The sequence below is a fragment of the Hemicordylus capensis genome, chromosome 3, assembly GCF_027244095.1.
Source record: "Hemicordylus capensis ecotype Gifberg chromosome 3, rHemCap1.1.pri, whole genome shotgun sequence".
In the NCBI taxonomy this organism is placed as follows: domain Eukaryota; kingdom Metazoa; phylum Chordata; class Lepidosauria; order Squamata; family Cordylidae; genus Hemicordylus; species Hemicordylus capensis.
The window spans coordinates 228992518-229013064 of NC_069659.1; the positions used below are offsets into that span (position 1 = coordinate 228992518).

Here is a 20547-nt window from a genome sequence, read left to right on the forward strand (position 1 = left end):
CACAGATGATGAAGGTGAAGGTGGTGGGAGTGTGCTCCGTGCTCCCAAATGGGCAGCCCTGCTCCTTGTAGTTCCGTGAAGCAGGATGGAGGGATCTGGGGCAAGAACATATTGTTCCGGCCTCTAGGCATCCCACAATGCAATGCGCAGCCCATGTGTTGCATTGGTGGATTCCCCCATTAGACAGGTGTTCTATGCGCCCATCTCTGTGTCTCCTCAGGCTGAACTGATCGGGTGGAGAAACATGATACCCGGCAGCCATGTTAAGAGGGGGAGTGCGAGTGCACCCTTAACATCGGCTAGCCAGGTTTGTTTACAGGGTTAGGCGAGCGAGGAGTGGAGTGATCTGCAAGGATCCTACCGCTTCAAACAACCAGCCTAACCCAGGCTGGGCTGCCCCAGGCTGGGTTAGGCTGGTTGGGAGAATAGCCTCAATGCCTGACATGTCACTGCATTATATATTGCCCTGCCACCACATTACAAAACTGTCTGATATGCTGGCCAAGGCTCTGTCAGCCAAGGAACAGAGTATTTGCAGTTGAACAAGACTGCACAGTTGCGGAATTAATGGGATTAACTCCTGCTAACTGAGCAAAGAGACACCTTTTAAAATGTTGGTTCTCTTTTATTTAGCAGGGGGAGAGCAACTGGCCCTGTCCAACTGGCCCTAACCCTAACTCAGTACAACATCCCTCCAGTGGCTATTTCTGGTCACTGCCTTATGTTTCTTTTTATTGTGAGACTCCTCTGGGGACAGGGGACCATCTTATTTATGTATTCTTTATTTTTCTATGTAAACCACTTTGAGAACTTTGGTTATATAAATATTTGTTGTTGTTGTTGTAGTAATGGCCCTCTATCACACAACTCTGTTCAGTTGTGAGGTCTTGCACAATAGCACTCTTGCAAACTGCTCAAATGCTTTGTTCCTAGGCTGACAGAGCCTTGCACTGCATTTCAGCCACTGGTTTTGGGTGGTAGGAGTGAAACAATAATCATATAGTGGGCCAATGTAGTCTAGTTGTTTAGGTGCTGGACTAGGAGTGGGGAGACCTGAGTTCAAATCCCCATTTAGCCATGGAACTCACTGGCTGACTTTGGGTCAGTCGCTTAACTCCCAGGCTAACCTACATCACAGGGTTGTTGTGAGAATAAAAATAACTAGGGTTGGACACAAAACCAGAAAATCCAGTTCTGTTCGAGTAGAATCAGACTCAAACCCAACTGGGTCCATTTCAGTTCTGTGCACACTAGAGCCAGGGCCGGTTGGGCTCAAGTCCGAACTGGTTTGGGCCCAGCTCAGGGGTGGGGAGTGGGATGGTGGAAAAGATAATTAAATAATGGCGGACTTACCACCATTGCTGGGGTGCTGCTTCAGCTGCAGGGATATCTCCTGAGGTCCCCCTCCCTCCGCCAGCCTCCCACCCATCTCAAACGGTCCATTTCAGGCCATTTTGGGCCCATTTCCAGCATGTTCCAGGCCTCTGTGCGCTGGCAGTGGCCATTTTGAAGGCTGGTGCACATGCGCACTGGCCATTTGCATGGCGGGGACGTTTAAAAAAGAAGAAGAAGAACCAGCCCAGGGCCAGACTGGCATGACCTCGAGCTCACTGAAGTTTTTAGTTATCAGACTTGGATGACCAGCTCATCCTGTTGGCAATGCTCTGAGGCTTTATGAAGCAAACGAACAAGAAACAATAAGATCCCCAACACACTAGGCTTTTATTAGAAGCATAGTATAATGCTTCTAATATTCCACCTTATTAGAATGTTACAAGAACTTTATTCTCAATGAATTTTCTAGAGGTAACAGAGGTGGCTGTGCAGATTAAGAATGGATTTTGGAGTATTTGGACCACTGTTGACACTTTTTGAAAACTGTTCTCTATTTGATAAAGACTAACATTGAAGCAGAGGTCACTGGGTCACCACTGTGGATGTGTGGACTTATTTGTAGAAAACTATATTACTCTCCACACAATAGACTTAACCATCCTCCAATGCAACATATTTAGTTTTATTTATGTGATTTCCAATTGTTATGTTTTGTCTTATCTTAGCTTGAGAATTTCTTTGATTATAAAATTGTACTGGATCAAGTTGCATTCTCTTTATTGTATGATTAGTGCATTGTATGGTGGGGGGTCCTATTGTTTCTGGTTTGCTTGATTTAAGACATCACAGTACATATTATTTATCTTTTTATGAAGCAAGTAACATTTCCTTCAGTTCTTCTTTGGCTTGGATCTCAATCAACATGCTGCATCTCTCTGCCTGTGTTTGGTTTCCTTCCCTCCCTGGTACCTAAAATGCTGCTACGAGAATCTTCCAGGTTCCAGGAAGCCTGGGAAACATTGTTCTCCAGGGTACCAGAGTCTATTCTTGGGACATCAGGCAGCTTGAAGATTACATGTCCCAGGGCTCCTTGCTCAGTGATGTCCCACTGAACATGGATATGGATTCAAGACACCCTGGAGAACTACTTGTCCTATACAACCAGGCACCCAGGACACTACTGTGACCAGATGTCTGCAGACCTTTACGACACTGCTAGACCTTTGATAGTACTTCTAGACCTGTGATGGTAGTGTATGAAAAGATATGCATTTTTATAAATTGGTTGTAAGGGGCTGGGTTAAGCATAAAGATGCTTAAGAATGATTGGCACAATCCATTTCCTTGTGTGTGCAGAACTGTGCTGAGGACTGTATCCCCATGGACATTCTATGGAGTCCTTTCCTTAGTTCTGCTGGCTCTCAGTTGGATACAGCACCACTACGTCAGGTTCACTACATTACATCCAGCCATTACTGACAAAAGCAATGCCTTTCAATGCCACACATTAGGGATGTACCTGAACCAATCTGGTGCCTCCTTAGGGAAGTGCCAAACCAGTTTGGGTACTGGCATTCAAAGTGGTTCAGTGGGGCAGGGGTTGGTTCCTTTCAGAAGCAGCTAAGCGGAACCTTACCTGCTCTTCTGCCATCCCAATAGCAAGCCCTGTACCCAGAAAAGCAGTGAGGTGGCAGAGAAGCAGGTAAGGTCCTGCTTAGCTGCTTTTTAAAGGAACTGACCCCCACCCCACTTCCGGCTGCTGGAGCTATTCATGCACATCCCTACTACACATATGAATAGTCAACAGCCTACTCTTCTCCAAGCCCCTGCAGGGCTGTCTCCAGATTTTGTGGACCTCTTCCACCCAAAGTTTAACCAGTCTATGGTGGCAGCCAGTTTGGTAGACTGTATGGGGTTCGCTGTTCTCTTCCTTCCTTGGATTCTAGTTGCGTTTGCTACTGTTCCTTGCTGCCACTTCTGTCACCCTCATTTGCCCAGTCTCTACCCTCTTTTGCTTCAGTCCCAATTATGCAGTGAAGAATAGGAGAAAGAGAAGAAGTGCTCACTCACCTGCCAGTTTTGTCCACTGGCAATGGCGAGGAAGAACAAGGTGCTGCTGCTGTCCCATTCCATTAAGCCTAGAGGAAAAGAGCAGGCTGGTAAGTGAGCAAACAAGGAAACAAATCACTGGAGCTCTTCCTGCTCCTCCTCTTCCCCCCAGGCTGAAGAAGAAGAGGAACTGAGCAGTGAGGGAGAGTGGAGGAGAAGGAACCGGTGGTGGCAGCAAGGAGAAGGAGCAGCCACAATCCAGCAGCAATGCGGGGGCAAGGGGGCCCCAGAATGCTGACCCCTGATGCTGGGCCGGGGCTTTTGGCAAGCAGCTAAAAACGTCCATGTTGAATAGAATACTTGTGGGGATCCACTCTCAGTGCTCTGCCTGCAGGGATAGGGATGGATCTGAATCTGTTTTAATTTGTATCCAATTATTACAAATCAATATACAGTCATGATGTAAAATAAAAGAATAAAAATCAAAGGTCCCATCACAACATGATTTAAACTTATTTGAAATATGCTTATTCTTCTAGTCCCAACTCTCTGTTTAGTGTGGTTCCATAAGGTAGTCTTGAAACCTTGCCTGTTTTCCAAGGTGACCAAATACCCAATTGATTTATAGTTAGCTTCCTCCTACATGGTATTGCTGGCCTTAACAGGTCCAAACTAAGCTTGTTTCATTTAGATTTAAAATGGGCTCAGTAAGTAAATACACAGATTAAACGTTAAGTGTTTCCTAGTAATTAAAAACACTTATAAATCAACAGAAGGACAGTGGCCCAAGAGGGGCTGTTTTACATGTCTGCTGAAGCTGTCCAGTGACTGGAATCTTTGGCAGCAAATACGTAAGATCTTTTAAAAAACAAAAAGAAACAGAAAACTGGCCACCAGATTCAAAATAGTATGAGATACTTAAAATAAAGTTGTATCTGTGTGAATGCTAGCCTTGAAACCTGTCTTTTCTCCAAGATGACACATTATATTGTTGAGTTTCTCCTGTATAGCATTGATGGCTTTAGCACACACAGGTGTCAAACTCAGTCAGGCGGAGCCAGCCAGACCTGACTCCAACACACCTCTGGGGGGCTGCACACAACCCCGTGCTGTCACTGTCACCCCCAGTTACCCCAAAGTGCTCTGCCTCCCCAACCTATCTACCTCTCCTCCATTCCTTCGTGGCTCTTGGGCATGCAGGGTTGGTGGAATGAGTGGAGGGCAGGGGAGGCAGAAACGAGGAGGCCCCTGGCCTCCACTCACCCCCCCTCTCCACCAGCCCTGCATGTGAAGGAGCCATGAGGATGCAGGGGAGTTGGCCTCTTCCTTTCTCCCTTCCCTGCCCTCCACTCACTCCACCAACCCTGCATGCCCAGGAGCCACAAGGGAAACTGAAACTGCCCTGTCAAAAACAAACCCATGGCCAGCCAGAAATCAAACCCTAGGAAAGACTAGCCCTAACAAACTTACCATGTCCCGCCCCCTCCCCGATGTCTTATCCATCCATTCATTCATTCATTCTCTTGGTTGGTTGTTTTTAGGAAAGAAAACAAATGTTTGCTGCCTCTCCTGGTCTGGGCCTTAATATCTTCTCAAGGGTTGCTTCCAAAATGAGCTGTTGGTTTAATAATTTTATATTTTCCCCCATCTCATATGTGTAATTTATATGATAACCCACAATATTTCTCATTTTTTGAATCCAGGATTAAAAGGCTTAGAAGCTTATTGCAAACTGTAAATATTCATACTTTCTGACACAATTGCCAAAGTGGTCTATCCATTGTTTCCTAATCTGCTCAAGAACGCTTCAATTCATAAATCCTTGACTCTTTAGTATGCAGATTAGTGACACAATATATGATAAAAATGTTCTTTTGCAGCAGTTATGTTTTACTTAGAAATTATTTATGGTCTATTGGATAATCTTTAATTTGTGGATTTCCTTACTGCTGGGCTATAAAATGCCGGAAATACAATACATCCTATACCACAGCAATACTAAAGCCTTGTGCACACAAAGAACAGCAGTGACACCAGAGGAATAACCTCCAGTATTCCAATCTAGGCATGTCCAGAGCGTTGCATTTTTACTGTATCATAAGGATGTGCGGACCGGTCCGGTGGTCCGGTCTGGGAGTTCAGGGGTTCGAGGTTGAACCGAACCACCACCACCCCGGTTCCATCGGACTGGAACCGGACCACTGGGTCCGGTCTGGACGGTCCGCGAATTTCCTTATTTTTTAAAAAAATAAAATTTATTTTAAATACCTTCAGGGGGCTTGCTGAGGCCATGGGGGTGTGTGTCTGCACGGGTTCCCTCTCCCCCCCACCCGCGCGGCCATCCTTATCACCGCCACGGCCGGGTAAATCACCATTTTCGGTGATTTCGGGTCTCCGTATGAGTGTACAGCTGCCATTTTGGCAGCCGCCGTGCATGCGCCAATGACCTCTGTGAGGCCATGGCCGCGCGCTCATACGGAGGTCCCAAAGGGCCGAAAATGGTGATTTACCCGGCTGCGGAGGGGCCGCAGCGGTGATAAGGATGGCCGGCAGGGGGAGAGGGAACCCACGTGAACACCCCTCCCCCACGGCCTCAGCAAGCCCCCTGAAGGGGCTAAAGGTATTTAAAATGAACTTTATTTTGTAAAAAATTAAGGAAATTCACAGACCGGTCCGGAACTGGACCGGACTGGGCGGGTTTGATTGGGGGCCAGACCAAACTGGCCCAGTTAGGTTCGAGGCCGGTCCAGCCTTGAACCGAACCGGGCCAGCCAGTTCCAAGCACACCCCTACTGTATCATCCTGTTAGGTGGTGGTGGTGGTGGTGTGGGGTCTGGCATGAACTCATGGACCATGAGCTGTGTTCTTAAACCCTCTGCAAAGGCCAAGGAGAACTTCAGAGGGGAGGAGAGAGCATGGTAAATTCCCAAGCATCCCACAACAGAAATTGAAAAGATAGGAAGAGATAAGGTGCTGAAAGGGCTTGCAGAGATGATGGTTTCTGTGTATACAGGAGAACTTCATTATCCATGGAGGTTCCGTTCTATGGGGAAGGACAAATAGTGAAAGCGGGGATAACGGGGTGTCCAGCTACACATCCCTGTCTCCTCTTCCCAGCCTGTCTAGGCTTATCAGGACCGGCCTCAGAACAGGGACAGGGAGGGGGCTTGAGCATCACCCTTTGCCTCCTCTGTCCCAGGCTGCGTTGTTCCATGTATCTGCCCTCTCTAGGGGCCTCCAACACTCTCCACCAGCCTCCTTCCCATCCCTGACAGTCTCCTTATATGCCTGCTCACAGGCGATACATCGCCCATCCCCCCAATTACAGGGCCAACACCGCTCTTTATTACCTGTAATTGACCACCCCTTACAGCTGTTGCCAGTGCCACTCCCCCTTCTCCTTCCTCCTGATCAGACCCCCCTCCCTGGTGTTATTCTTGCATGTCTCCCCTTTGGTCTCATCAGGGCTCTGTTCGTCCTCCACTGGAGCTGAGTCCCTGCCCATTGGCAGCCTTTCCTCCATCTGTCCCTGTCACCTTGGGCCCTCTCACCACTCCGTCTTTGGAGGTAAGGACCACTGGCCTTGCCGGACACAAGGCATCAAAGTCTACATAAATTGGGGGTTAGGTTCCTGGACTTGAAAACAGTGCCCCAAATCACCCGAAAAACACCCCTAAAATGAGAAGATGGGCCAAATAAAGTGTTCTATCATGCTCCACTGGTCCTCAAAAGTCCAAGGATGCCCACCACAAGTTAAAAACTCACCGATAATCCACAGAAAATCATGTGAGGGGTTTCTTGCCATTTTTGAAAAAATGAGCCATAAAGTGGCTCCCACACTCAAAATGGCAGCCGGAAATGAGCTCTGAGGACCCCCATTCCCTATCCAAGTCTGCCAGCCGCAGCTGCAAGCAGCAACAGCAGCTGACACATGATCACTCAACCATTCAGGGTCCATAGGTAGGTTTGCCACCGTGGTGCCACCTGGATTGGATGCTATCCCAGAGGTTCACACACGCATGCAAAACCAGACTGGGCTCCTTTAGCGCAGTTTTGCACACTCATGTTAATAGTTTATAAGGCTCTCCACATGATCAGTGTGGAAAGCCGGGTGGGGTTAGGCGGGCAGAGTGGGCGAAGCCTTCTCTCTCCACATATGAGCACCCACAGAGCCCTGGTCGGCCGAATCAGGCACCCACACGATTACCGGCATTGCAGAGTCAGTAGTGCCTGCGGGGACTGGGGGCTACCTGTCCCCGGAAGTCCCAGGATGCCCCATGAGAGTGCACGGGGCATCCTGGGGATACCCCCAAGACTGGAAAGCTTGTTTTAGCCTCCTGGCAGGGGTCCCTTCGTGAGTTACCATGGTGCGGACCAGCGCCGGGGTGACTCACAATTGCCAAAATGGGGTTAGCAGAGCACTCGCTCTGCTAACCTCATTTAAGTGGGGGGACTTAAGTTGGCTGACCGCCGGGAGCTGCACAGCTCCCGGCAGTTCCCACAACCACAGGAAAGCTGGCTGGGCTCCCTTAGCCCACTTTCCTGCAGTCATGAGAATAGCCTCTCTATGAGGCTATTCACACAATTGCAGAAAATAGGGCTAGCCTCCGCTAGCCCAATTTTCTGCAATCATGTGACCCACTGGGCTCGGCTGTGAGCCTGGTGGTTCTAGAGCGGGTAACCCGCTCAAGTACCCCTCCCCTAAAACTGGGTTTGCGGAGCAAGCACTCCGCAAACTGGGTTTTTTTATTGTGAGTAGCTGCGGCATGGCTCCGCACCGTGGCTACTTGCGAAGAGACCCCCCGGAGGGGAGGCAAAAAGCCACCTCCTGGCTCTGGGGGTCTCTCCAGCATGCTAGAGCTTCCGGGGGGCAATTGGTCCTCACTCCCCCCCAGCCCCTGCCAGCTCCGTCATGGAGCCAGCAATAATGTGGGAGGCTGATCCGGCCACCCAGGGCTCCCTCCCTGCTCGTGTGTGGGGAGAGCGGGCTTAGCCCACTCTCCCCGCACACTCTCCAGAACCGGGTCTCACTGATCGTGAGACCTGGCTCAAAGCTTAGGTAGTATTAGCCTATGTTTCTAACCTATGTTTAGTTAGTAATAAATATCAAACTCTTGTTTCTCAGTTAAAGTTGCTTCCTGTTCAAATGCTTATAGAGGATAAGTAATTTCTCTGCAGCAGAAGCTCCCCCAGTTCAAAATCTCACTTCAGACATGAATTACCTAGTTGGTCTTAGGCAAACTTCTTTTCTCTTGGCCTTAGTGCTCCAACATCTGCAGTATGTGGGTAATAATAATAAGCTACCTTACTGGAAAGTTGTAATTATTACAAGAAGATGGTGGTTATGGCATTCCCCACAGTGCTCTGATAACCCTAATTAAAACATCCAAAAAATTTTAAAATAGACTTCCCCCAGTTTTAGTAATTATTTTAAAAGTAGACTTCCCTCACTGTTATGGCCAGTCCCCATTATCTGGTGATGTCAGTTATGCCACCAAAGGTCAGGAGGCAGAAGTGCTCTTGTGAAAGCTGCTAAAGTGATTGTGTGCCGGCTGAGTGCCATTCCCCACCAGACCTTCAACCACAATCAGCGATCTAAGAGCCAATCTGTGGTGCTGATCATAGTTGAACGTCCAGTGGGGCATGGTATCCTGCCGACACTGGAGCTGGCACACAAATCACTTTACTGACTTTCACAGGAGTGCACAGACCTCCACCTCCTGACTTTTGGTGGCATAATTAACATTGCCGGATCGTGAGAACTGGCCCTTAGTAATTCTAAAGATCTTTGCTTACCTCTAAGTCATCATGTTCTTATCTTTCAAAATTGCTCAGAACCATAAGACATTGATTTGGCTGAAATAATATGTTTGAACTCTCCTTCAGACACTTAATATGGCTGTGTTCTGTGCTGCCTCGCATGCTTTCAATATCTGAAGAAATATTCATGTGCTTATGCATATCTTCCCACCATCCATGTCTTCTATTACCAACAGAGTAGTTATCAACACTTTATTGCTTAGGTTGTTTTCCATTTTTATACCGGGTAGGTTGGTATTTGTTGACCTTTTGCCTTGATAATTCTGTTTCCTGTAACAGAAAAAGCAAACTTGCCCCTCTTTTCTGTGTAAAAGACAATCTGTCCCTAGTATTCACACAAGACTGTGCTGACTTAAAAGTGACAGAAAGAGTAGAAATATCTTCCCTGCGTAGTTAGCAGTACAGCAAATGGAAGAATCAGAATAAGACATGGTCTCCAAAAGTCTTACGCTGAAGCTCCTATTACATGAGAATGAGAGCCTTTATTTTGATTTGCCTTTTAGCAATGTAGGTGTCAAGGTATACAAAGATTTATTCATAGTTTAGCTGTACTAATGATAACTTGTAGATGGTCCAATTCAGAGATGGAAATGCTTCCAGTAAATTATTTTGACCTCCTGAAAAATGCAGCTTTGAGCAGTGGTGGGAGGAAGCAACACTTTATTCAGAACTTCCTCCTGAAATACAGAATATCAAGGTATATAACTGAATAGCAGTGAGAAGTGGATCTGTCATCAGTTAAACTTGGCTGTAAATGTACAGTTTCTGAATTTAATAATAATGCTTTTCCATGCTGCATCACTCTAGGATGCAGATGGAAAGAGCTGCATGTCTGCATATCTCCCCCTGCCCTGACAAAACGATTTGTGCATATAGTTCATGATTTAGACCCACAATTTTTTACTATCAGAACTATCTCAGGGGACAAATGCTCAACATCTACTATCCCCCTAGAGATGGGAAACAGGTGAAAACATTGTTGCACTTGCAGCTATCTCTGTGTTGTCATCCCTTATTTATTCCTACCCACAAACAACTAGGGTAAAATTGCAGTCATTTTTGCACAGAGGAAAGGGTTGGGAAAAGGGTTAGGATAACAATGAACAAATAGTTGTACTCTCTCCATGGAGGACATTCCTGCCAGTTTTCATTTCCATTCTTCTGATAGCACTGATAATTTTTTAGTAGTTTTTATGTTTTTAAAACATTTTAAAGCTAAGCTTTGAAAATACCATTACACATTTGGCTGCTACAGGCCCGATGACCAGGACGATAAAAGCATTGTAATATACTAAAAACTGAGAGTACTGCAATGCTATCACCTGTTCTCTACCTGTAGGGGTGTAGACCTTGTCAAAAATCACAATGAGCATTCATTCCCTCAAATAGTACCGACCACCCCCAGCTGACTCATGTCCTAATGGTAAATTAGCATGTCAGGGAGAAGGATTGGGCCTAGCTTTCTTTCTGGCATGCTATGTTTCTGTGAGGTGTTTTTTCATGGCAGAGCATTCAAGCATGCAATCCCACACACAGACTCTTAGAATTGGAAAGGAGCTTATAGACCAAGCTCCTGTTTGATGCAGGCAATCCAGAGCTAGAGCACCTCAACAGGTGGCTATCTCTGCTTGACAATCACCTGCAAGGCAGAGCCACCTCTCCAGGTAAGTGGTTCCATTGCAGAAGAGTTCTTATGGTTAAGAGGTTTCTCCTCAAGTGTGACAATTGCTGCTCTTGGGGCTGTTCCTCAAGGACCATGGCAACCTCAGGGGAAAGACCATCCCCCAGAAATATGCTGTCAAGCCCAGGTCAGCAGAGCTGGATGTTGGTGCACCATGAGGGTGAGGTTTCCCTCACTCAGGCCAAGGTGGGACTGGCCTGAGTCACTCCATGACATTGATTTGAATGAAATTGAATGAAATTGATGAAATTGAAACTGTCACTCCATGAAATTGATTGCCAGGAGGTCTAGGACCAATAAACGGAAGTACTTTTTCACACAATGCGTGATCCACTTGTGGAACTCTCTGCCACAGGATGTGCTGACAGCCAACAGGCTGGATGGCTTTAAAGGGGGTTTGGATGACTTCATGGAGGAGAGGTCTATCAGTGGCTACCAGTCGGAGGGCTGTGGGCCAACTCCAGCCTCAAAGGCAGGATGCCTCTGAGTACCAGTTGCAGGAGAGTAAACAGTAGGAGGGAGGGCACACCCTCAACTCCTGCCTGTGGCTTCCAGCAGCATCTGGTGGGTCACTGTGTGAAACAGGATGCTGGACTAGATGGGCTTTGGGCCTGATCCAGCAGGGCTGTTCTTATGTTCTTATGGGTCCCAGCTCTGTTCCTTCAAGTTGTGGCAAAGGGGAGGTGCTCCATGAACAAGTGTTTTCTTTTGTCTGTCCTGAATTTACTGTCAATCAATTTCATTAGGTGACTCAGAGTTTTAGGTCTCTATGAGAAAGGGAGTTCTCTGTGAGAACGGAGGGGGGCAGGATCCTTTATCCATGCTGTTCATGATTTTATAAACCTCTATCAAGCTCCTTTTAAAAGCTGTAAACATGTCACTTTTAAAGCAGTAACTTTTAAAGGTCTGAACATTACAATTTTTACTATTGTTGTGGTTTGCTTATTATTCAGAACACAGTGTGGTTCAGCTGGTTTGTTCTGCTATTTTAGTTGCTCTTTCTGCCCATCTAAAGACTTTCCAGATATAATTATATGATGTTGGGCTGGTGTACTATTAAGACATAATTCATTTTCGGCTTGCATAAATTAGCCACAATATGCATAAAAACACACATTTAGAAGTATGATTACATGGTAACTCAAAAGTCTACCTTAAGACATTTTCATATTTATACACACACACACACACACACACACACACACACACAGCCCTCATTATTTGTGGGGGTTCCATTCTGGACTAAAACCGTGGATAATGAAACCACAGCTAATGAAATCTTAAGTCAATGGGAACTGGGGGATTAGGTTCTGGAGCCCAGGAAAACAATTTAAAAAATCACAGAAAAGACAGGGTAAAAGCAGAAATAAGGACTGAGCAGAGCACTGTACCTTGGCCACCTCAGCTCTCCTGCTTTCCCACTCTCCAGCTTCTCCAATAATGCCTAATCGTGAAGTTTCCTCACCCCACAGTTGAAGTCCAGCACTTAGAAGCACAAGCCCCTAGGCCTGATTGGTCGGTAGGTTGGCCAAAGAGGCAGCACAATATTAAATCCAGTTCAAGTAAATACTGTACACATAGAGGAGTGTGTGAGAATCAAGGAGTGAGAATTAAGGAGTGATTTTGAATTTTCAATGGATAATTAAAATCAATTTTTAATTCTTAATTGAATTTTTAACTATAATTTAAATTAAATAATTTGCTGGTTTTGCCATCAAGTCAGTGTTGACTCCTGGCTCCCACAGAACCCTGTGGTTTTCTTAATAGAATACAGGAGGGGGTTTACCATTGCCTTCTACTGCGCAGTATGAGATGATGCCTTTCAGCACCTTCCTGTTTCGTTGCTGCCCGATATTACGCTGCTCGCTTCTCAAATGAGCGGCGCAGCGCTCTTGCCTGGCCCCCTTTGAGAAGCACAAGGCTTCTCCTGACCTGATTGGCCGGGGGGCCCATGCAGGGGGCAGGGTTTCAGCTCTGCGTCCTGCTCCGGGCCCGGGAGAGCTCAGTTCGCTCTCGACAGGCATCGGAGCAGGACGCCTTTTAAGGCTCCTGCTTAGTCGACCCGGCACGAGATCGGGAGCGGGTTTTCTCCACCCTAAGCAGTGGCAGCGGCAATGGGGGGTGGCTTTTTAAGGCCTCCCCTGAGGTTTGGAGCGTTTCTGGGGGCGGGTGGCCCGCTTTGTGCACTGGGCCCCGGCGGTGCTCCTTCTGGGCAGCGGGCCCTGGGCGGTAGCGGCGGGCCTAGGTTTCTCTCCCCGCCGCTTCCGGAGCAAGCCTTCGGTGCCTCCCCCCCCCCGCGACGCTTTCGGCTTTGGGAGGGCCGCTTTTGGCTTATCCACCCCCCCACTACCGGAGTGAGCGTTCGGCGGCGCTCCCCCCCCGCGGCGCTTTTCGGCGTGTGGAGGGCCGCTTGCACAGGGGCTGGGCTAGTCCTGGGCAACGTGGTGGGTTTTGTACGGCCTTCTAGGTGGCCTAGGCCAGTTCCCAGTCAGTTTGGCAGCAGCCTGGGTTTCTTTGGCCGGTTTATCCCTTTCTGGGTTTAGTGTGTTGGTTTGGGAGCATCTCTGGTTACAGACCTTGTTTGGAGCTTCGTTGATCACTCACTTCAATTGCCTGTGCCATGGGTCCAAAGAAGGCCAAGGCTAAGTCTGGTGGGAAGCGGGTTCGTCCCCCCCCACGCCCTGCGCCGGTTTCTGATTCTTCCGATGAGGACTGTGACATGGGCACTGTGCGGGCACTTATAGCATGCTTGGAAGCACTTGAAAGGGAAAGATAGGGCGGGGCAGCAGCGGCAGAAAAGGGTGGTCCCTCTGGTATTCCAGCTAGTTCCCGAAGCATTACTAGGGGGGCTAAACGTGCTAAACTCATTCAGTCCCTTTCATCCAGACTTGACACTTTGGAATCGCGTGAACCACGCCCTACAGCACCAGCAGTGGACCTAACCTCGGATGGGGATGGCACCCAGGCCACCTCTGAAACGTGCGGCAGAGACATGCGTCCTTCGGCTCAGCTTGGCCCTGGTGAGTCTTTGCACCACACCTGGCCCTGGGGGTTTTCCCCCTGGGCTCAGCCTTTTCACATGTATGGTTGGCATCCAGCCTCCGTTGCCTCCCGACCCCCTTACGGGGCATGCACACAGGTTTGGCAGGGGGCAGCACCTGCTGTGGGTACCACGTTGCCCGCTGCCACGGGTGCCGTGTTAGATGCTTCAGGGACACAGATTCCTTACCCGCCATGCGACACCTCTCTGCCGCTGGGTGACCACCTGTTGCCCGCGGTTAAAGAGCGCATTTGGCGTGGAGAATTTGTGGATATCTTTCACCTGCTCTTTCGAGAGCCCGAGCCTGCCCAAAAGGAGGGAGAGCAAAAGAAGGAAGAAGCGAAGTCAAAACGTAAGCCAGTGGAACATAACTGGGCTAACTGGTTGTCGGGTTACACGGTCTATATGGGTGTTGTGCTTCAGGTGCACACATCCAGAGGACCTGCTATGGTTAAGTACATGGACATCATCCATAGGGGGTACATGGACTTTATGGGCAACGCCTGGGAGCGCTATGATCGCTCTTTTTGTCTGAGGGCCTCCCTTAACCCGGCTATTCCGTGGGACAGGCAACATCAGGAACTCTGGCTCCTAATTATGACCCCCTCGAGACCCATTCTGGGCGAACGGGCTGACAGTGGTCATCTGATTTCTAGAACTCCCGCAGCGCAGTCTTCAGGGCCTGCAGCTGCGCAGGGTGTTTAAAGTACCCTGCCATGCTGGGCTTTCAATACTAGCGGCAGCTGCAACAGGTCCCCTTGTAGGTTTAAGCATGAGTGTGGTTTCTGCGGCGGAAAACACGCCAGCATTCATTGTCAGCGAGTCAGTGGCCCCCGGGCAGGTCCGAGGGAGCAGCAAAGCAGTGGCAGAAGGGGTGGAGGCGCTGTACAAGGTGCCACCCCTGGAAAAGGGCCCTAGCCCAGTGAAGCTTCCGGTCTTAGAACGGCTCCTGCGGGACTACCCGCTTAGAGAGCAAGCACAATATTTGAGACAGGGGTTTACTTTTGGTTTTCGCATTCCCTACGTTGGTTCGAGAGTTCACAGTATGTCCCCTAACCTTAAGTCCATGGAGGGGATGGAAGCGGTGGTGCTCCGCAAGATTAACAAGGAGGTAGCTTTGGGGCGGGTTCTAGGCCCATTCCGGGACTTGCCCCTACCAGATTTGCGCATTTCGCCATTGGGGGTGGTGCCCAAGAAGGCACCAGGCGAATACCGCCTTATTCACCACCTCTCCTTCCCACATGGTTCCTCTGTTAATGATGGGATCCCAGACAGCCTGTGCTCTGTGAAATACACGTCCTTTGACCAGGCTGTCAGAGTAGTTCGTTCGTGTGGGAAGGGCGCCCTCCTTGCAAAATGCGACATTGAGTCTGCGTTCTGCCTCCTCCCGGTTCATCCTGCAGATTTTAATCTCTTAGGTTTCGCCTTTCAGGGGCAGTTTTACATTGATCAGGCTCTGTCCATGGGCTGCTCGATTTCCTGTGCAGCCTTTGAGGCTTTTAGCTCCTTTCTTGAATGGGCCCTTCGGCGGGAGGCAGGTCTTATTACCACGTCTCATTATTTAGATGATTTTCTCATGGTGGGCCAGCCTAGAACCAACCAATGCAGGCATCTGTTAGAGGTTTTTCAGCACCTTTGTGCGGACCTAGGTGTCCCATTGGCTCAGGAGAAGACCGAGGGTCCTTCAGCTATTCTCACCTTCTTGGGCATTGAACTGGATACCATTGAGGGCTGTTCCAGACTCCCCCAGACTAAGTTGGACACCTTGCGGGCCTTGTTGGCATCTTGCATCCAAGCATCTTGCATCCAGGCACGCAAGGTTACCCTTAAGCAGCTTCAACAGATTATCGGGCATTTAAATTTTGCATGCAGGGTGGTGGCGCCCGGACGGCCTTTCCTGCACTGCCTATGCGCCGCCGTTAAAGGGGTCAGGTGCGGTCATCATAGGATACCGGTCATCATAGGATACCATGAGGGCTGACCTCTGTCTATGGGCATCCTTTTTGGAAGCATACAATGGGGTTTCTTTCTGGCGCGATTCACTCCTCTTGGAAGCGGATCTACAAGTTCAGTCCGACGCTGCTGGAGGTTCAGGCTTCGGCGTTTATTTCCGCGGTCGCTGGTGCGCTGAGCGGTGGCCGGCCGCTTGGGTATCAAGTGGGGCCACCAGGGACTTGACATTCCTGGAATTCTTCCCCATAGTCGTGGCTATACATCTGTGGGCGGATCTCTTTAGGAACAAGACAGTGCGCTTTTGGTGTGACAACCAAGCCACTGTACAAGTGATCAATAGGCAGACTTCCAGGTCCCCTAGGGTGATGTCCTTAGTCAGAGCATTTGTATTGACCTGTCTGTCTAATAACATCCTTTTTCTGGCTTGCCATGTGCCTGGCGTGCAGAACGGCCTGGCGGACGCGCTGTCTCGTTTTTAGGTTCAGCGCTTTCGCCAGCTGGTGCCAGAGGCGGAGAGCTTGCCCGACCAGATGCCGGTGTGGCTTTGGAGCCTTGGCGCCTAGAAGCCAGAGGGCGGTCTGGGCCTCCTTGGCCCCCAGCACACGGGCAGCTTACTCTAGGCAGTGCAGGGCCTTTCAGGATTTTAGGACTCAGGTAGGATTGGGCCAAGACTGCCCCCCCTGCGGAGCAGCTGATTCAGTTTTTTGTCCACCTTAAGGGTAAGGGTTTGTCTCCTGGGGCCATGGCGGGCTATTTAGCAGCTCTTGCTTTCCACGCTTAAGCGCAGGGAATGTCCGATACAACCTGGGATTTCAGGGTAAGGAGGATGCTGGAAGGTTGGACACGGGAACACCCGGTCCCACTTGACAGTCAGCGGCCCCTTCTTCCCGCTGCCATACAGGGCGCGGTCGGGCAGTTCTCAGCGATCTGCCGGTCCTCATATGAGGCCTCTCTTTTCCACGCAGTCACTCTTGTTTTATTTTTTGGGGCCTTTCGAGCCAGTGAATTGCTCCCCAGGGGTCATCGCAGCCCCATATTCAAGGTGGTGCAGTTTGGGGATGTTAGCTTGGGGCTGGACATGGCGCGGCTGCGCCTTAGGTTTTCCAAGACCGACCAACGGGGCAGGGGACAGTTGGTGTCATTACACAGAGCCAACAATGTGCTCCTCTGCCCGGTACGTGCTTTGGGCAGTTACATGTCCTGGCGGGGGTCCGCTCCTGGATGCCTATTCGTACACGAAGACGGGTGCCCCCTTTCCCAGTACCAGTTCTGGATGGTGGCACGGCGCGCACTGAGTGCGGCCGGGGTCAATACTGCACAGCTGTCTCTACACTCATTTCGCATCGGAGCTGATTCGGCTGCCTCCCGGTTGGGTCTTTCGGGTGAGACCATTCAGCGCATTGGGCGTTGGCGGTCTGCCACCTACAAAAGATACGTGTGATAGAGCATTGGTGATGGCACTGACGGTTTTTCTCTTTACAGGCCCTGCGCGATGGGCGGTGAGGGCTCGTGTACTCATTTTGGGCCACTCCATTGTTTTCTGGGCGCATAAGACAGCTTGAGTGGCGCAGCCTGGAACGCAGCTGGGACTGGGTCAGTGGGCAGACATCTCCTGGATCAGGCGCAGGGGCATGGTCATTGCCCAGTTTTTACCCATGCTGCAGGAATTTCTGGCGGCAAATACGCCGCCTGACATTTTGGTTCTTCACCTGGGGGAGAACGATTTGGGGTCCGAGTCAGGGTTGTCCATTTTCCATAGCTTGTGCATGGACATTTTACTAGTCCTGGAATGGTGCCCGGGAATTCTCATTCTTTGGTCTGCCATGCTCCAACGCAGAGTTTGGAGAGGCGCGAGGGACCCTTATAGGGTGGAAAGGGCTAGGAGGAAGGTTAACGCACAGATGGCACGTTTCTTAGCGGCCATCGGTGGGGGACCTATAGACCATCCCAGTATTCTTTTTTCTGAGCCCCGTTTATTTAGAGGGGACGGTGTCCACCTTTCGCCCAGTGGGACCAGTTTGTTTTTACGTGATCTAGAGCAGGGATTGGCTATTTATCTGCGCACTTGGTGGGGTGGCTTGGGTTAAGCTAGGCTAACCCGCGCTGTGGCAGGTGCAGTGCGGTTGGAAAATGATTTTAGGCTGGTGAACACCTTCAGGTATGCGTTTGGCTATGGGTTGAGAAGGGCATCTCCCTAGAAACTGCACAGCTCAGGGAGATCTGCCCTTGTTAACCTACCCTGGCAGGCTAAGCCCTTAGGAATCACTGTACGGCTACCTTGGGGTGATGCTAGCCAGGGGCCCGGCACTAGGCTGGCTAGGATAGGCAGCCCTGGATTTGGGAACATTTGGGGTTGCCTGGAGCCAAGGTGTATCGCCCTATACCATAGGTTAGGCATGCCCTGGGGGCGCATGCCTATAGTTACGCACTGCCAAGAGGGAAGCCATCCCTGCTCTTCAAGTTCTTGTTAAAGTTAAATAAATTGTGGCCCAATTTTATACCAAAACCTTGTGTCTCGTGTCTTCTTGGGTGTCGGGCAATAGGCATTTCCCATATTCTGCACTCCAGTTCAAACTGAAATTATTTATTTATTTATTTATTACATTTTTCTTATATACTACCTCCTCCAAGGACTCTAGGCGATAAACAACAACAATACCAATAACAATTAATTTAAATAATAATAATAATAATAATAAATTTGAGGTTAAGGTCAAGGCCCATTATTAAAATAAATATTGTTATTATTACTATTATTACTATTATTATTAAAGTGCAAATGCCTGGCGAAACAGGTGGGTCTTAAGAAGAGCCTTAAAACCAGCCAGGGAGGGGGCTGAATGAATCTGGCGGGGGAAGTGTTCCAAAGAAGAGGGGCGGCCACAGAGAAGGCCCTCCTATGGGCCCAGGCATAATGCACTTCATCAGGGCCCAGGACATTTTAATTTGAAATTTTGAACTAAAAGATAAAATTTCAGCAACATTAAAACTGAATGTATAAAAGTCTTATGCCATCTTATGAGGGCAGCACAATGTTGCAAGAAGCTCCAGAAAATTGCTCCAAGAAGTTCCACAGGAATGGCTTTTAAATGGCTCCAAAAAGCCTCCAAAAGATCCAGAGCAATGGCTCTTGCAGGTTCCCAATGGTTCCCTAATGATATCAGATACTGCCAAATACTACCTTTTGGAAGCACAAAAAAACCCTTCACATGCAAACCAAAGCACTCCACTGTCCTCCTCCAAACTCCTCTCACAACCCATGAGCATGAGCATAATTATGTAAGGACAGAACTGTGCTGCTGGAAACCACGGATATGCAAAGCTGCATATCCCAGGTTCTGTGCTGCTTTCATAATGTAGTTCTTTGTCAGAAAGCTCTAATTAGAGTGGAGACAGAGCTTTGTCTGTGCATCTTCACATATTGGTTAATATTATTATTCTGCCCAATAGGGTTAGTGTCCCTGACCTTGGCTCATAACTTGGATTCAAAACTGAAAAGATCTTTAGAGCACAAATTATAGTCCTATGGCTTCTCGTGGGAAGAACTCATTAAGATAGGCCCTGATCAGGCCAAAAGAACACTAAAGAAGCAAGTACTGGACGCTGAAGGGCAATTAGACCTTGCCAGTCTTCCAAAAGGCATATTTCTGTCCCACCAGTTTATTCCTTTGAGACCTGCAAGCTATTTAAATCATCTAACAACACTGCAATTTAGAAGAGCTTTGACTTGCTCGCTTTAATGCACTACCTACCATGGTACTAGAAGGAAAAATTAAGAAAATACCAAATACAGCTTGGCTATGTCCTTGTGGTACATGTGCCATTGAATCAACTGCCCATGATTTGCTTTATTATTTATTTTATAAGAATATTCAAAATAATTTTATATCTCCCTTTTTAGTGAATTATCCTGGCTATACTGATATGTTTATCTACAACATTTATTCTCTGACCATAATGGTGCCATTTCTTTAAACATGACTAAATTTTGTTTTATATCCTGAAAAATACGTCAGCGATGTCTACCTTGATGTAGCATCTTTTTGTATACTATAAACTGTGTGATGATTGCTATCTGGTCAATGACCATAATAAAGAATCTATCTACTGCTGATAATCTGCCTGACCACAGATACACAAAACCGCGAGTAGGGGTGTTCAGAAACAGTTTGAATTGAACCGGGTTTGATTAAAATCAGCCCAATTCGACTGGTTCAAACTCAAACTGGTTTGAGTTCGAACTGGACTGGGCCCAGTCCAATACAATCTGGTTCAACCCAGTTCAAGGGCTATGCAGTTGTTTCTATGCAGAATCCCCTGAGGATTCCCATTTACCAGAGGCAGATTAACGTAGTAGCAAATATAGCATTTGCTACAGGCCCCGCGTTTTTGAGGGCCCCACACGTCCAGCTTCCAACTGGGAATTAAAGTTAAAACTTTACTTGTTTTATTTGGTCCATGTTAGATAAAATATCCCTTTTCTGCTAAATGTGCCTTTTAAGAGAAGGCCCAGCACAGCATTTGTCCAGTGGCTGTTGCTGGTGCCTACCGAGACAGAGAATCATCTATCCACTCTTCATTTTTCTATGTAAACCACTTTGAGAATTTTAAATTGAAAAACTGTATGTTCACTGTTGTAGTAAGTGTGAGTTTGTGGTTTGGTCTCCCA

General features: G+C 48.4%; 1 protein-coding gene across 1 annotated transcript; it reads left to right on the forward strand.

Moving 5' to 3' along the window:
• Nucleotides 1–3375: 3375 nt before the first annotated feature.
• LOC128348835 (uncharacterized) lies at nucleotides 3376–18410 on the forward strand. Its single transcript, XM_053304514.1, has 2 exons — nucleotides 3376–3494; nucleotides 13772–18410. Exon 2 carries the CDS (start codon nucleotides 14698–14700, stop codon nucleotides 15904–15906), a length of 1209 nt encoding a protein of 402 aa, XP_053160489.1. The 5' UTR covers nucleotides 3376–3494; nucleotides 13772–14697; the 3' UTR covers nucleotides 15907–18410.
• Nucleotides 18411–20547: the final 2137 nt, after the last annotated feature.

What these genes read in the sequence shown, in the direction of transcription:
- LOC128348835 (XM_053304514.1), top strand. Translation starts at nt 14,698, where the DNA reads ATGAGTGTGGTTTCTGCGGCGGAAAACACGCCAGCATTCATTGTCAGC.